The sequence below is a fragment of the Notothenia coriiceps genome, unplaced genomic scaffold (assembly GCF_000735185.1).
Source record: "Notothenia coriiceps isolate Sejong01 unplaced genomic scaffold, NC01 NC01_scaffold00013906, whole genome shotgun sequence".
NCBI classification, from domain to species: domain Eukaryota; kingdom Metazoa; phylum Chordata; class Actinopteri; order Perciformes; family Nototheniidae; genus Notothenia; species Notothenia coriiceps.
Genome location: NW_011346607.1, coordinates 61639 through 77822, shown reverse-complemented (window position 1 = coordinate 77822; position 16184 = coordinate 61639). Strand labels below are relative to the sequence as shown.

The 16184-nt window shown below is 39.4% G+C and overlaps 3 protein-coding genes across 3 annotated transcripts in view; 1 reads left to right on the top strand and 2 right to left on the bottom strand.

The window, feature by feature from the left end:
• Positions 1-1866: 1866 nt before the first annotated feature.
• Positions 1867-5394, top strand: gpha2 (glycoprotein hormone subunit alpha 2). The gene is made up of 4 exons (XM_010774357.1): positions 1867-1911; positions 3855-3987; positions 4173-4357; positions 4448-5394. The coding sequence occupies exons 2-4, from the start codon at positions 3867-3869 to the stop codon at positions 4550-4552; spliced, it is 411 nt and encodes a 136-aa protein (XP_010772659.1). The 5' UTR covers positions 1867-1911; positions 3855-3866; the 3' UTR covers positions 4553-5394.
• A 954-nt stretch (positions 5395-6348) lies between these two features.
• LOC104948196 (glycoprotein hormone beta-5-like) lies at positions 6349-8689 on the bottom strand. Its single transcript, XM_010774356.1, has 3 exons — positions 8610-8689; positions 7579-7780; positions 6349-6560 (listed from the first exon to the last, which is right to left on the bottom strand). Exons 2-3 carry the CDS (start codon positions 7777-7779, stop codon positions 6372-6374), a joined length of 390 nt encoding a protein of 129 aa, XP_010772658.1. The 5' UTR covers position 7780; positions 8610-8689; the 3' UTR covers positions 6349-6371.
• Positions 8690-9828: 1139 nt separating this feature from the next.
• ppp2r5b (protein phosphatase 2, regulatory subunit B', beta) overlaps positions 9829-16184 on the bottom strand; it is a 45571-nt gene continuing 39215 nt past the window's right edge. The window contains exons 12-13 of the mRNA XM_010774355.1: positions 15348-15449; positions 9829-14292 (exon numbers count right to left, since the gene is read on the bottom strand). Coding sequence (XP_010772657.1) covers positions 14058-14292; positions 15348-15449 — 337 coding nt within the window. The 3' untranslated portion in view covers positions 9829-14057. The remainder of the gene's footprint in view (positions 14293-15347; positions 15450-16184) is intronic.

Here is a 16184-nt window from a genome sequence, read left to right as displayed (position 1 = left end):
AAGAAAAAAAGTCCCAAATATATGGCTTCATTTAAAAGAAAAAAAGAAGGCTAATTATCTATTACAGCTAGTGATTGTAGTTTTTTAGGAAACAAACGCCAGTTCAAGTTGGATTAGTTTTTCAGCTGAACATTAATACACATTTGATATTCGAGTGAGTTTATACAGCAGCAGTGTGTATTTTTATGGTTCATTTAATGGAAGAAATTCATGTTTGTGTTGTTATTTTATTGAATTGTGTTGATAATACGTCTTTGTTGGTAAATGTCTTTAAGTTAGACTGAATTTTGCTTGTGTTTTGTGAACAATTCTGCCAGCACATTAAATCAACATTCATTTAAAGCAGATATACTCAAATTAAGATTTCCCTTGGTTATAGTGTGGTGATATACCTTATTCTCATTATTGGAATGTACAACAAGTGTGTTTCTTTTGAGATTGTTCATGTTTTAGGACTTAAATGTAGATCATGTTCTTTGCCATGAGTAAAACACTCAAAAAGAATCAGATCCTTTTGTTTCCTGGATGAATTACATATTAACGGTCCGTTTCTCTTGGAACTGTTTGGAGAGTTGTTTAAAGGTCATAACAAACGTCTACAGTTTGTATTTCTGGAAGAATCGCCACCAGCTGTCCCGAGTCTGATTCACAATACAAGACAGATGTGGAGCTCTTGCTAAAGCTAAAAACATACAATAAAACAACTATTATTACTGCAATATAATAAACTGCATCTGGGAACCAACCAAAGGATTACGCTGAAAGAAAATGTGACGCGGCAGTGACTGTTTTGTGACTGTGATTTTGGTCTTTGACTTCTTAAATCAATTCTCCTCGCAATAAATCAAAATCTGTCAAATATATTATTATATTTATGGCCCAATATCAGTGGGTGTCGTATCTCCGTGGGCGTTATAGACCCACACTGGCAGCAATTCCCAACCCAGCCCAAATTCTCCCGGGAGACGTGGAAAAACTCATTGAAAAACCAACGACGTAACCTCGGGAGATTCAGATCCTTTGCTCTTCCAGTAAGTATTACATCTGTTTCCTCACCCTGAAAGCCACTTTAACCACAAGGGCACAAAAGACACTCATTTTGGGACATTTTAATGTCATCTGTGGTCCGATTGGAACGTTAGTGACCTTTGTGACATGTCACCGAAGTGTCCAGAAACTGCCCAACAAATAATCTAAGTTTAATAAAGGAATAACCCGCTGTAGTTTGGACAGCGCGGTTGCTAAGCCTCCACATTTTACCCATCATGTGCCACACAGAGTTGACCCAAAGCAACAATATCTTCTGACCCGACTCTGCCCTTCCTCCTGCAGCCACAAATGGAAAACCCAGGCAGTGTGTGTGTGTGTGTGAGGTCTCCCACTCACTTTATTTATTAGCATCAATCAGGCCGAGAAGATAATTGTTTGTGTGATTTTGCATAGCCTGTGCGTAGCCTGTGCGTAGCCTGTGCGTCTCTGTGCATGTGTGTGTGTGTGGTAAAGCTGTGTGTGTTCTCACTATTGTGGTGGTGCGTTGATGGAAAACCTATCTAGTTTTCCTCTGTGTCACAGCCGCGGTCCCCCTAAAGGTTGAAATCAGAGGGGGAGGGTGCAGGGACAGAGAGAAAGACGCTTACACACACCAAGGGAAAGACGTAAAAGAAAAGAAGGACATTTTAATCATTTTTGGTAATCATTTCACTTTTTTCGTGCAGGTTGAGAGAGAGGGACTTGCAGAAGGAAGGGAAAACATTAACACACTGTCAGCTCTAATTGTGGGTGTGTCCAGAGCTATAAGTGCCTTCACTCTTACCTGTGGTACTTATATCCCTGCATGAGGCGAGCAGACACACACACCTGTCAGTCGACTCACCTGCACTCCAGAAGCTAAACTCTGCTCCACATCTCCAGGTAAGAAACACTGAGCTGCTTTTTACACCTGGAATGAAAATGAATGCATCATGTTGGTGGAATAGACCTTTAAATCATCTGTTTCTGTCTTGAAATAGTTGCTTTCCTATGGATTGTAATCTTTTTTTTTTATTTGAATTGAACATGGAAGGGGGGTCCATTCTTATTCTGCAGAACTCTTCCCTGTAAGTTAATAATTATAACAGTTCTACTGCATTCATGCACATTTTTATATTGCTCAAGTAAAGCTTATTTAATTATTTTTAAAATTAGCATAAGTTTTGCTGTGTTTAGAGGGTTTTATTAAGAAACTACTGACTACTCATCTGTCTTCTACTGTCATGGCAATAGGTGTTTTTGTAAAACCCAGTATTGTTTTTATCTAGATGCTGGACTATAAAGGTATTTTGTAAAGACAATGGATTATACTGTGTGTCTCCTTTTAGTCTGTGCTATTACTAGACAGTATTCTTCGTGACCATTTTAACTTAGCATGGAGATTTTTCTTACTTAAAAAAATAAAACTATTGAACTACATCCTATTGGCATTATTCAGTGTCCAGTTTATATAGAAGGGGTTTTAAGTACTTGACTTAGCAAAAAAAGCTGACTCCACTCATGTAACTTCATCTATAGATCAGCTATTTATAGTATTCAAAATAAAAATGTCACCTGCAGATTTTCGGTCTGCACCTTACATGAACTGAGGTGTTCAAATACTGTAATGTACATTGAAGAGAATTAAGAAGTCATATTTCTCCTTTAACTTTCCTAATATCTGTAATATTCAAATCTAGATCTAGAACATGATTTTGACAATGTTTTTGGTAGTGTGTTTACGATATCTTTAAGGATCTAAGAGTATTAATTCTTTGGGCTGTTTTGGTGATCTTGCTCTATATTGCAACCCACCTTCCTCAAAGACAAACCTACCCTTCAGGCGTGGAAACCCCACATAAGAGGAAAAAGCGGAGCATTTCCCCTGCCTCTCCAGCTGACACGGGGTTAATGAGCTCACACACACAGTCCTGACCCGTTAATTTGCCCGTACCACCGGCGTTAATGGCGTCCCCAGGGGTCCTTCCACCATCATAACGGAGGCAATTCCTCCCGTCGGTGGGAAGTGGGGCTGGAAAGAGCTGCCATTTTAGAGGGCAAGGGTCAGGATCACCAAATTCTCAGGAAAACATGACTTTATTGTTTACACACGTGTTAGAGTGTGTGTGTGAGGGGGGTGTGAGCATATATGCACACATACATGTTCCCATTCATGCTTATGTGGGTTAACAGGGAAAAGACTGATGCCTTACTCTATTTTAAACAAAGCTTTGTATTGTGATTATGCTACCGCTGCCGTTTGTGCAGCTATGTGTACGTTTGCACGAGTCAGAGCTGTGTACGTATACGTGTGTCAGCAGGTAGCTGTGAAGTGAGGCTGACACAAAAGATGAAGACTGTATTGTTTTTATTCACATTAGCTGTGACACACCGGCAGGCAGACGAGCAGGGTGGGAAATCACCCTGGTAGATAAGGGAGGGGGCTCTGGGCTTTGATTTGAGGGGAAAGTTCAGCAGGAGAAGATCACCTCAGGTTGAGGGAACTCAGGGTTTGAGAAAGCTGCGGCTCCTTTAGTTTATTCAGCTCATTAAACAGGATTAACTAAACTCACAATTTTAACTAAAGTGAAAAATGATTTGTGTGTCCACATCATGATTCAGATTTGCTCCTAAGTCCTACCTTTTCCCATTCTACAGTTTCATTTCATTTAACTGGTGTTCTTGTTCAGTTTGTTTGTAGTAAAAGTCTAAAGAGGATCAACTCTTGCTGGAAAAAAAATATTTTGTTTTGCTTGGAAACCTCTTAAAGACCATTAAATGTCAGATGTTCTATAAATCCTAAGGTCTTACCGTACATACTTTGCTTTTTTGTTTGGGTCCTCCAGGCTGCCGTCCAGATGTCGCTGTGCAAAACTTCACATTTCTGCATGCTGGTCCTTCCAGTGATGTCACTGCTGCTTTTCTTCTCTCCCATTGGTTGGAGCTACGATGGCCTCACCCCAGGATGTCACCTACATCGTAAGTAACCCACTGCATTTCAAGCCAAAACCGCATACATTTATTTGCACATTTTCCTTGAGTTTTTTTTTTGACTCCAACTCTGCGGCTTATACCAGTTTATTGCAATAAATATAACAGTGTTGTTATATTACCTACAGTCCAACACACGTACTTGATTCCCTCTACCCTTACTCCTCTCGCAGCCTTCAACGTGACCATCCGCAGTGACCGCCGCGGCACGTGTAAAGGCACCCACCTGGTCTACGCCTGTGTGGGCTACTGTGAGTCCAGCGCCTTCCCCTCCAGATACTCAGTGCTGGTGGCCTCCAACTTTACCCACAACATCACCTCCGCCTCACGATGCTGCACTATCAGCAAGGACGCTAAGGTAAAAAACGACCTTCCAAAACAAAACAAAGGCAATGTCAGTAACTCTACATTTTGGCAAATGTTTCATGTCTGGCTTTTCCCCCCTCAGGTCAAAGTTCGCCTGGACTGCCCTCGAGGTCGTCACCATGAAGAAATAGAGATCCTGACCGCAGAGGCGTGTCGATGCGACATGTGCCGCAAGTCCCGCTACTGAGACATCAAGACAATATGCTGCAATGTACCACAGGACCAAAAACGAATTTAATCAGTTAAGCCGTACAAACTTAAAAATGAATTAAATACAGGTGTTTCAGGGATACACCATCATTTTCCTATCTCTACTCTAAGTATTTTGAATGTTGAAGAAAATGAACTAAATCAACTAAATTACTGTCAATATTAATTTCCTTCATTCGTGTTCTTAAAGAATAAAAAGAAGGTGGATGGAAAATAGCCAGAAGATGAAGGGTCTATGCAGATCTCCCATGTCATCATTGACTACATTTAAGTATAGGCAGAGTAACCCCTGCTCACGATTATTCCCCAAGAACATTAAGATTTAAATGAGGGATTCACATTTTTTAAAGTCTAAAAGATTTCTGTGAGTGTGTTTTTGTGTGATGTGTACAATGTGATGTAAGGGAGGTTTTTCAAGAAAACTTGATTGATGCACATTTGTGTTAGAAGGCGATACAAACCATTCTGTCACTCCAGGATTATAACCAATCAAACCCCTAAAAAGACTGCCTTCACCTTATTTAACATGTTCAAATATGCCAAAATGAATAACAGCTTTACATTACAGTTAAGACAGTCAATCCATCTGCATAAAGGTTATATAAACAAATAGTTTCACCCATTGCATAACCACTAAACACAGACCAAAGAATGTACACATTTATTTATATTTATGAATTTGAAACTAAAGGACATTTTGTAAATAATATGTATTAATGAAACTAAAGAATGTTGGAAATGTCAATTTAATGAAAAGAATGCACTGTATAGTTTGCAATGAAATTGTATTTCAATAAATTTCTATTCTGCAACAGTAAAGTCATTATTGTGGACATTAGATTTTTCTTCTAACTTTCACAAATGTTTCCATAAATGAATGAGACATCACATTGACTTACATTCATTCCCTGGTGACTAACCCTTACCTTAATCATGGCAACTTCATGGTCCCCAACCTTGACCCTGTCCTTAAGCCAAGTCTTGGGCCTCACATTAAAGGTTATACTTTGTGGGGACTTGGATTTTGTCCCCACAATGGAGGAGCGTCCCCACAATGACAGTGGTCCCCAGTTGACCCCTATCCCAGTTTGTGTGTACAATGTATTTGTGTCTGTTTCAGTTTCAAGTAAACACATTAACCTGATTAACATATAAATATGTGAGTACAATATCAAATTAAATCATTGAAAAAATTGAAAAAGTATTTCAATCCATTTCTAATGTGCAACTGTTAAGTAATTATTGTGGACATTTGATTTTCATTCTCACTTTACACACACATGTGCACTTGTGTACATCATCTAATGAGACATAAATTAGTTCCCTGGTTTTGATTAAACAATATCAATTTAAATAATGAAGATATTGAAAGATATTGCCTTAAAACTTATTTTTTTACTTTTATTTAACAAACATCATAGTGTATTTAGGGGATTAGGGGATCAACGTTATTTAGAATAGACTCGAAGATTCCCGTACATGTAACAGAAAATGTAGTTTTCCCCAAATATTCCCGCCCTTCTCCATCCCCGTTAATACATTATTTTTAACCTCCAATTTTGCTTACATCAAAATAAAAAAACTGATATTTTGAGATATAATGCTTTCTCTGGTATTTTCTTCTTTCATAAATACAGACATATAATCGTAAACATACACATCGTATACAGAAAGACACACTTTTAGGTGTCAAGAATCACACTTTTTACAATGTCTTATTTTCATAATTTTATTCAGGTTCATTCATTTGAGTAAAACTGATAATAACATGGTTAGCTGACGCAGCATCCTGCCCCTCAGAAGGTCTCACACTCTGCGTCCTGCGTGGAGCAGATGGCGCAGTGGCAGTGCAGAGCCATGGGGTAATGGTAGAGGGGGGAGACGTTGGGCTGGCACCCTGGCAGGCGGGCCGTCATCTGGCGGGTCCGATTGTATGTACACACTCGGTGGTGACGGTGGATGTAGGGAGGATCCAGTATAGGTTTCTGCAGGGTTCACACACACACAGGTGGCTACTTTGCTCTCCATCAACTGTTTTACTAGACATTGCTGTCCCATGCACTAATAATGTCAGTAAATGCAACATGTTTCTGAGATGTCAACCAAATCTGACCAACAGATTAAAAAGGCTAGGCTAGAGATACATGTGCAAAGGAAAGAACACATAATTGGACAAACACTTTAAAGATCACAAAAGACTTGGATATAAACAGGTTTTGAGATATGGGTGAATTTCTTTGGATGGGATTTATGATAATTTGTGTATGCACAGCTGCATGTACACAGGAATATTAATGGAATATTAAATTCCAATAGCCATGTTAACAGCTTTTAGGAATATGATCTTTTTCAGCATAATCTTTGAATCCCTCTGTGCGTGTATACATAATGACTGGAGTTAAGATTTATTGTCATCAGGAGCCTCCCTCTGCTGAGGAGGACAATGAAATGCTGTTGAATGTCCTGGAAAAGTAAGTACATTTACATCATGATTTTAAACTCTAATATTGACCTTTGCCATGTGACTGAGGCAGCTCGAGTCAGCTCTTTCTCCTCTAATGACTTTGAATCGGACTGAGTTCCCCTAAGATCGTTTTTTAAATTAACTCAGAGGTTACATTTGAATCCCTGCAAAAGAGAACAAGTTCATAAAAGGTTCAGTACCCTCCTTAACTGCTCGGAGGGATTTTAATACTTCTTACGACAATGACATATGGGTCATAGACGAGAATTAGTCATGGGCCTTCTTATGGTTTGGGTTGAGTCATTCGATTTCTTAAGATTCCAGTATGCTATTTCAACAATAGCAGCGGAAAAAGACTTTGGTTTAATGTGACTTTTGTTCTTTCACTTTGTGTGTGTGTGTGTGTGTGTGTGTGTGTGTGTGTGTGTGTGTGTGTGTGTGTGTGTGTGTGTGTGTGTGTGTGTGTGTGTGTGTGCGTGCGTGTGCGTGTGCGTGTGCGTGTGTGTGTGTGTGTATGTGTGTGTGTGTGTAAATGTTACCTCCCAGGTTTGACAGCGCCCCCAGCAGGCATCTGTGGTGATACGCAGCCCCTTGCAGCCCGGCTTCTGGGCCACGAACGAGAACTCTCGCACGGCGCAACCTCGGAAGCCATGAAGCGGTGTCGTCACGGCAACGCACACCTCTGATGCCACGGCAACAACGAGGACGAGGAAAAAGACGGACAGGGGATGGAGATACATGCTGGGGATGATGAATGGAGAAAGAAACAATTAAAAAAAAAACAAAGTAACTTTATCATATATCAATATTTTTGACCAGCTACAGGTGACGTCATGCACCAGTTCAAGGTATGACATTTATGTTGTCATATTAACAGAATAAAATATTCAGTTTGGCCTCTTAAATGAAAAAATAATGAATTGCTGGAGGTGTTACTGCCAATATTTTACATCTATAAAGAAAGATGATCCACAAAGCTGAATTTCAGAGCAATGTTTTGACTTTCAGTATGACTCTCAACTCCCTCTAGTGTTTATTATGCTAACTGTAGTCAATGGTACTAGTGACCTATACTAAAAGTGTAATTCCCATTTTTATCCAAACTAAAAATAGAGTAAAACATTTCTAATTATACTACAAATGACAAATCGGGAGTGTAGTTACTTAACACATAAAAAGTTGTTTTCTTTTCTTGTTTCAATCATTTCTTTAATACTGGAGACATCTGCTTAATTACTCTTCAAGCTAACCACTTAAAGTGCGCTGTAAACCAACTGGAATCAACTCAACTCAGCCAGACTGCAGACTGCCCAACTTGAATGAAGAAATATTACACTGAAATAAAAATACTTTCTGCATGATGTGGATACTTTTATAGGCAATGAGACACCCCACTGTGAGTACAATGACTCCACATAGGCTACGAAAAGTGCACTGTGTAACATAGCCTGGTAACATCATTATGTACACTTTCTGTCCTTTCAGCATTTTTTGAGAATCTTGAATGAATTATTAAAACATGAATGAACCCCTACATTACTTATTGAATGAAGAAAAAAACACTTCTCACCTTTTCAGCTGCAGATCTTGCAGAGATTGGAGCTGCTGGACTGCGGTGTCTCTCTGTCCGGACAACAAGCAGTGAATGGAACCAATCTGTCCTTGTTGTTGTTTTTAGAAGGCCATTAGGGCGGACGGACACTCTGACATCATAGCAATTACAATGAAATACCATTAGAGACCCCAAGCCAGAAATAATGGAGACTCCCTGGAAAATCCTGATGCTTGTCTATGTTTTCTTAACCTCAGCCTGTATCTCTCTGTGTGACTGTGAGCAGTTCCAACTTTGGGCTACGCTCAGTGATGTGAGGACTTTCAGAACTCAACCTGACACTTACTGTGACAAAGGATTGGTAACATGGGTACATAGGACGGGACTTTTTAAACTCTTACCGGGTGATTTCAAACTTTTGACACCATGTAATTAGACCAAAAGGCTTTAAAAACTCCTGTCAACTCCAAAGTTAAGGGTTTAAACCAGATAATATGAACTAATTTGACTAATTGTCTCCACTTCTGTCACATGGACATCTTCTCAAAGTTGCATACAAAACAATTTTGCATGTGTAAGCCCCATAAAAAAAAAATATATGATATACTTAAGATGACTTTGATTTTGCAAACAATGTTGCTTTAGACTTTTGGGCATGTTTTTCTGCAGTTAGACAGCCATTGACTTCCATTCACTCTTCCATGTTAGGTAGCTCTTCATGCAACAGCTATTTGGCAGATTTGATGTTAACTGTGGCACAAATAAGTTATTTAAAATAACACAACTTAACTAAGTTTAAATTCTACTAATAGATTCTGACTCAAAATGGAAATCAATTGAAATCAATGGTCTCCTGGAAAACTGTCAAAAGTTTTACAGATATTCAGCTTATAAAGTTGGTAAGATTTGTACATTAGTCAACAGTTCATAATGTACATATTCAGCAGGCAGAAAGCTACATTAGCAATTTCTCCTTTTAGCTCTGTTTTGGTCTCCACCCACTCCGGAGGGAAATATATGGCTATTAAGCTATTCCAGTAGCTAAGTGCTAACTTTACCTGTTGTTTGATGCTAGGTTATAAAAACATGCTAAAAGAGGCAAAAAAAAGTTCTTAATGCACATTGTACCTGTTGATCAAAACATACATTTAAGGAAGTGGAATTCATATTATCCAATAACAATTCATGAATGTTAGTTAAGAGACAAAGACACAAAAAACAGCAGACTCCCAGAGTGTTTTCTCAAAGTGAAGTTTCATTTTTAGCACATAGTTTTTTTTCTCCATTCTACACCCCCCTGTAATGTTACGTACAGTAGTAAGCCTCTCTACATTCAACCCCCCCACCGCTTTGTTGGTCCCCAAAATATACATCTTCTTCTGCATCGTCTTCATCATCTTCTCTAAGGTTTTTCTTCAACACAACAAACACAGACCATTGGGCAGACAGTGCAAATCTAGAAATTCAGTGAAGTTGCTACGTAATGCAGTTGTAGGTTTTGGTAACATTATATTCTCATTCTGTTACTGTTGCTCTGACTTATTGCCATTCTATCGTGTCTAACTCTACGTCTTTTCTCTCCTCTGTCTTTCTCCACCTGTTTTTTTTTTTTCATCTACAGTATACCGGCTGCTTTCATTGAATCCGTTCACACCTCCCCTTTGATTTAAAACCTTTTGTTTCAATTTGGCCTCAGAGGGGATATGTGACAGAGAATGAAACCAGCGTCCGATGTCTGTGCGGCGATACCCGAGCTCTCTTCTCATACTTTCCATTTCTGGAGCGGTTCTAGAATTTACGGCAGGTTTCTAGAAGTACAGTAGGAATATGACTGTTGTTTGATATGAGTTGGGATTGTAGAAGAGCGGGAGCGTGGGGTTCCGTTTTCCCCGAGTCAGCTGACCGACTGACAATAACAATCAAGAGGGTTTGTGAGGAAGCTAGCCAAAACTAAAATCATAGAGTAAGCTGAGTTTTATGACAGTGAGGTCAAGTTTTGTCTCTTTTCAGTTGTGTTTTTTGCCTGAATCAAAACAACGTTTGAAATCCTACAAAAGGGGGCCTTGGTGATGTTTGCAGGTGCAGGCTGCTGTTTCACCTAATGCAGCATTGTATTTTCTGTGAAAGCCATGGAACACGTCATGTGCAGAAACAGGAAAGAAATAGGCTTATGTTAATGGTTCCTACGTTTTGGGTCCTTCAATAAATCATTTAATTTTGGGATGTTCCTTAAATTAAAGCTAATTTGAAATGTTGAAGTTGAGCACTCAATTGGAACAAACACTTGATTTTTTTGAATTTTAATAAGGGAGACCTCTCAAGGCTTCTGGAAAAATCATGAAAAAAAACAAAAACTCTTTGGTTGATCTCTGTCCACAAACAGGCCTAGGAGTTTTGTTTGTTTGAATGGGTCACAAGCCAGATGGTTGGGAAAAAATAGTACATGTGAATTAATGATGATTCCGGTTTCAATTTCAAGCTTTTTCTGGAACTCTTAATTGTATGATATGTGGCAAGCTGCAGAAAGTTACACCATTTTAGTGTCAAACTACTGAATCCAAGTTCACCAAATTAATTTTCATGCACACATTTGAAAATATGGCTGCCAAATGTGTTAGACTTGAAGTGATATGCAAAGCAGCAGTTTTAACATTTGAAAGCAATACGTTTTTTTTTTTCAACAAATAGAATAGAATAGGTGATTGCAGCTTGAAAGGAACACAGTTGGCCAAACTCAGACTTAAAGTGTTCAGAAAAAACCTTGAAAATTGCTTTAAATGCTAAATCAGTCGTGTACAGCTCAATAAAACTTGCCAAATGGATTTCAAAACCTTGTTGACTCAGGCATGATTGGATGTGAGAGTTTAAAAAAAAATCTGCTGGTTCGAAGGGTTTTTGAATGTTTGGTTATGAAGCAGCCGACAGGTAGCTCTGCGTCTCAAGCGTCAAAAAAACAATCAATCGATTTGTTTCACGATACATTCAGATTCAAACCCTGTCCCTCAGGAAGGAGAGAAGGAGAGAGAGAGAAAAAGAGAGAACAGTTTTTCTCTTGTTCTCGATCGCTCTGTCTACACTCGTCTCCTGCTCACTGATTCACTCGGACACACACACACACACACACACACACACACACACACACACACACACACACACACACACACAACCTGACCATCATCTTCAAAATAGTTACATTTCCTGATCAAATTGATAATAAATAGCATCAGTATCAGAATTCCACAAAATGAACAAGATCATACAAAAACAAAGAGAAAAAAACAACGTAATTACAAAGCAAAGATTCTTTAAATAAATGTACACAGAAAGTACCTTTAAGACAATGTGAATATCAAGGACGCAACAGGAGTAAAAACAAGAGTGGGGGGTAAACATTTGAGAGTGACACCCACTTCATGTTTAACCCCCTAAAAAAACACAAATTATTCTGAAAGAATGAAAATATTGCTAAAATATTTTTTTTCAGTTTTTTCCCCTTTCTATTCACCGCGTCACTTTTTCATCATGATCAGACAAGAATAAACTGATTCTTCTCGGTACACACCAAGACGCCACCGAGCAGCGTCAGGTCTCTGCCTAAAGGAACAGACGCTCCGGCTCGGAAATCAAACTGGATGTGTGTTTTTCTTTTTAGTCTGAAACACTTGTGGTGCGCTTCATTTGTACCCCGGTAACCTCTGTGTGGGGTGGGGTTTGCTATTATGCATGGATACATTTTTGGTTAGAAATTGCGGGGTTAAAAACTTCAACTTTGCGATAACTATGGAAGCAAATTAGTACATTGTAAACAAAAAAAGAGAATTGTGTGCTGCAAATTTAAAATAAAAGGTACCCTGTGGAGTTGTTTTGTTTTTATTAAGCGGGCCTGTTATGTTTCTATTGCGCACAAGGGGCAATGTGATTCCCATCAAGCTACCAGTTACATGCTATTCCATTGTTTGTGTGCAAAAATGTGCAAAGACAGTTAGCAGTGTGCTGCTCAATAAGGGAAGAAGAAAAATGCTAGCAGGTAAACATGGATGTAAACGATGAAAGAGTTAAAATATCTAAAAATCAAGTGTTTTATAAGGAGGTCATCACATTTTGTATATGTGTTTTGTTGAGCAACACTAGATCTAAAAACAACTTTGTTTACAAGAAAGCTCCACTCGGCAGCCTAACGCAAAATTATCTCTAAATATGGAATGTTTTTGGATTTGTTACGATACCCCTTTTAAATTAAGCCCGCCGCACCACAAACATCCCTATTTTCAAAGTAAAAGAAAAACAGCCACCACCAGTCCAATTCATCCCCCTACTCTTTAAGGTCTGTTAAAGGGGAACTCGGCTGAATTCCAGCACCCACCATGATGGCCGCGTACAGCTAACGTGTGAACCCAGAATTCCAGCCGGCCTTCCCCTCTATGGTATCTGCTACACTAGTGTTTCTCCCATAATACACTACAGAAATATCCAGAGACATATGTATATATATAAAAACATTATCATCATCATCATCATCATCATCATCATCATCATCATCAGTAGTACTTAGAGTAGAGTAGAGTAGTAGTAGTAGTAGAGTAACAAGTAAGAAGAAGGAACAGTATTGTACTTTATATCATCATCATCATCATCTTCATCAGAGACTTTAGGCCCGACCAACCCGGCAGAACCAGCTGTGTGTGTGTGTGTGTGTGTGTGTGTGTGTGTGTGTGTGTGTGTGTGTGTGTGTGTGTGTGTGTGTGTGTGTGTGTGTATGTTTGGGGGTGTGTGGAACAAAAATTGGATGCAATAATTTGATGCATTTTTTTTGTTTGATACATTTTCTCTCTGCTCTGTCTAGTCATATTTACAGTAAATATGTACCTGCGACTATGTGTGTGTTTCTGGTCTGTGCAGCAACAGTTTCGGGACATTTGTGTGAAATTGCTTCCTTTGTTTTATTGATGTATTGTGCTGTCCACGCATGAAATAAGCATCTCTGAGCAAAAGATAAATACGCGGCCACAGTACAGACTCGGTTGGTTAAATATCAAGACAAGTTAGACACGTTAAACTTGGTAAGTGTTGCACCAAAAGAGAAATTTCATCTCTTATTTTGAGGCTGATTTTAAGCAGGCCAGCTACCAATGTTTGGATACTGACCTGCAGTTAGGAACCAGCCGCTGATTAAAATGACAGTCTGCACTTTTGGGCAATATTCATCTTCTGATCTGCGACATGATGTGTGTACAGCAAAAAGTTAACCACTTTCACACAACTCTGTCAGAAAAGAAAGGTGCAGCCTTTACCTCGGATCACTGAGCTTGTGCGCTTTTTCACAAAAAGCCACGCCCTCCATGATACAAGATAAAAAGAGCTGTGGATTTGTTTTGTACCTTTTCTCTCCCAACACTTTTCACCATCAACCTTGTGTCGTCTCCCTGTCCCCTAACCCCGTGCTATCCATTCTCCGTGGAGCAGCACCTAGGTGGCGCTCTCCCCGGCTCCAGAGAAAGAGGAGGCCCCGCTGGGCTTGGGCTCGGGCTGGTCGGAGTGAGCCGTCTGCGGGGACGAGGGGCTCGGCGGGTCCCCTCTCTCGCCTCGCTCCTGGAGGTTGCGCTGGTTCCTGGCGGCCTCGGTGAGCATCTGCATCCGGCGGTCCTGGTGCTCCTCCAGACCCCGCCAGAGATCGGCACGCTCCCGCTCCCTCTTCATCTCTCTGGAGAGGCAGGGGGGGAAGAAGAGGAAAAGGAAAAGGATGAAGAGAAAGAAAAGGTGGAGAAGCCGCATATCTGAAACCCCTGAAGATGTGTTGCTCTGTGTTGGAGAAACATTCACACTTTCCTCTTAAATGTCCTTTATTGTAATTGTATTATACAGACCACCTACTCCAAAGTCTATGTGCACTTAATTTCAATCTTAAAAGACAGAACATGTGGAAAAAATATCAAAATGTCCTCCAACTTTTTTGTATCTGGTTTTCACAAATAAGGCAGACATACAGTATATAATCTAATAACAACCATGTCAGATAATAATCTCCTTTTAGTTGCAAGAAAGTTGCAAGGAAATAAAGACTGTAAGCAATTGATGAATACATGGGAACTTCAAAAAGTAAGTTAAGTTATTGAAATGAAGCATGTTCCAATATACTTAAGTAATTCCCCAGGAGCAACATAAAAACCCCTGGCTGAATAACATCCTTTAAATGAAGACAATAGATGCAGCCTTGACAAAATCTATTGAAACAGCTTTGGCAATTGATGGGTTAATATATAAGGGTCGTATAAAAAGTGCAATTTAGGTAGAAGTCTGTCAAATATAGGAAAAGTTAATACAAATGGTATCTGCACAGCTTAATTACTTAAATAACCTTTACAGCTGTTAGTAAGCGTATTCATTTAGCATTTTTAAATAGAACCAGGCTAAAGGTATCTTGTGGCCGTCTCTATGCTGCAGTTAACCAGGCCATGACACCGACTCCGCGCTGAACTCACACACTTCAATAGAACCCATTATATTCCCTTTAAAACCCAGTGATGAATGAGTGGAATCATGATGTGATTCATGTTGAAAAGATGACCTAAGTGATAAATACTTACGCTGTGAAATATAATGTGATGGATAATGGAAGAAATACCATTTAAAACATGACTCAGGACCTCTGATCTTCCTGTCGTTGTCACTGTACTATCCAGTGACACACGCACACACACACACACACACACACACACACACACACACACACACACACACACACACACACACACTCACTTCTGTTTCTCCACTTTGTAGGAGGCAGTGAGGTCATCAAACAACTTGCTGTTCATCTCCATGAAGGTCTTCAGCACGTTGTAGATCAGAGACACGATGGTCCTGAAAAAAGAAGACATCATGATGAATCTCAGCCCCATTGCATTATGGGTCAGGAGTTAGAGGTTTGCAAGTGTGAGATTTACAGAGAGGCCAACATGTGTTTCATGGAATATGACCTGGGCATCACTCATATGTCCTTTGTAGTTTATCAGCTCTGATGCTAACGTGTTTAGCATGTACTTAATACGTATGATGGGAGGATTGTACATACTATGTGTCACTGCTGGAAAGTTAGTGTTGCTAAGTGATCTTCTTACATAATAGGAGTGGCGCACTGAGACACTACGGGAACATTTTTTTTATCACGGTCAATTATGAAGTTTTGGGCTATTTTGCTTCAATAACATGTTTTCTCTCAGACTTGTTGAAAGAAGACATCCAAAAGGCAAATGTGAAATTGAAAATGAGTCAACAATCAACCGGGAAAGTTTCATGGTGATATCTATTAGACTTGCGAATTATAAAATACACCCTTTTAAAAGCAGTTTTCTCAAAAAAAATTCTTATGTTCCAAGCCAGAAATCTCTTATTCAGTGGCTCTTACACACCAAACTTTTCCTATATTAATCTGCACTCTGATGGTTCTTATATAAGGGTTTGTTTATATATCGTTCAGAGACTGATTTTAAGAACCTTTTTGTTGTTTAAGAAAAGCCGAAACCTACGGAGCCCCTAAAGGGACATGAAAAAAAAAAAAAAAAACAGAGAGAAAAAAAAAAGTCAGGATAACGGGTA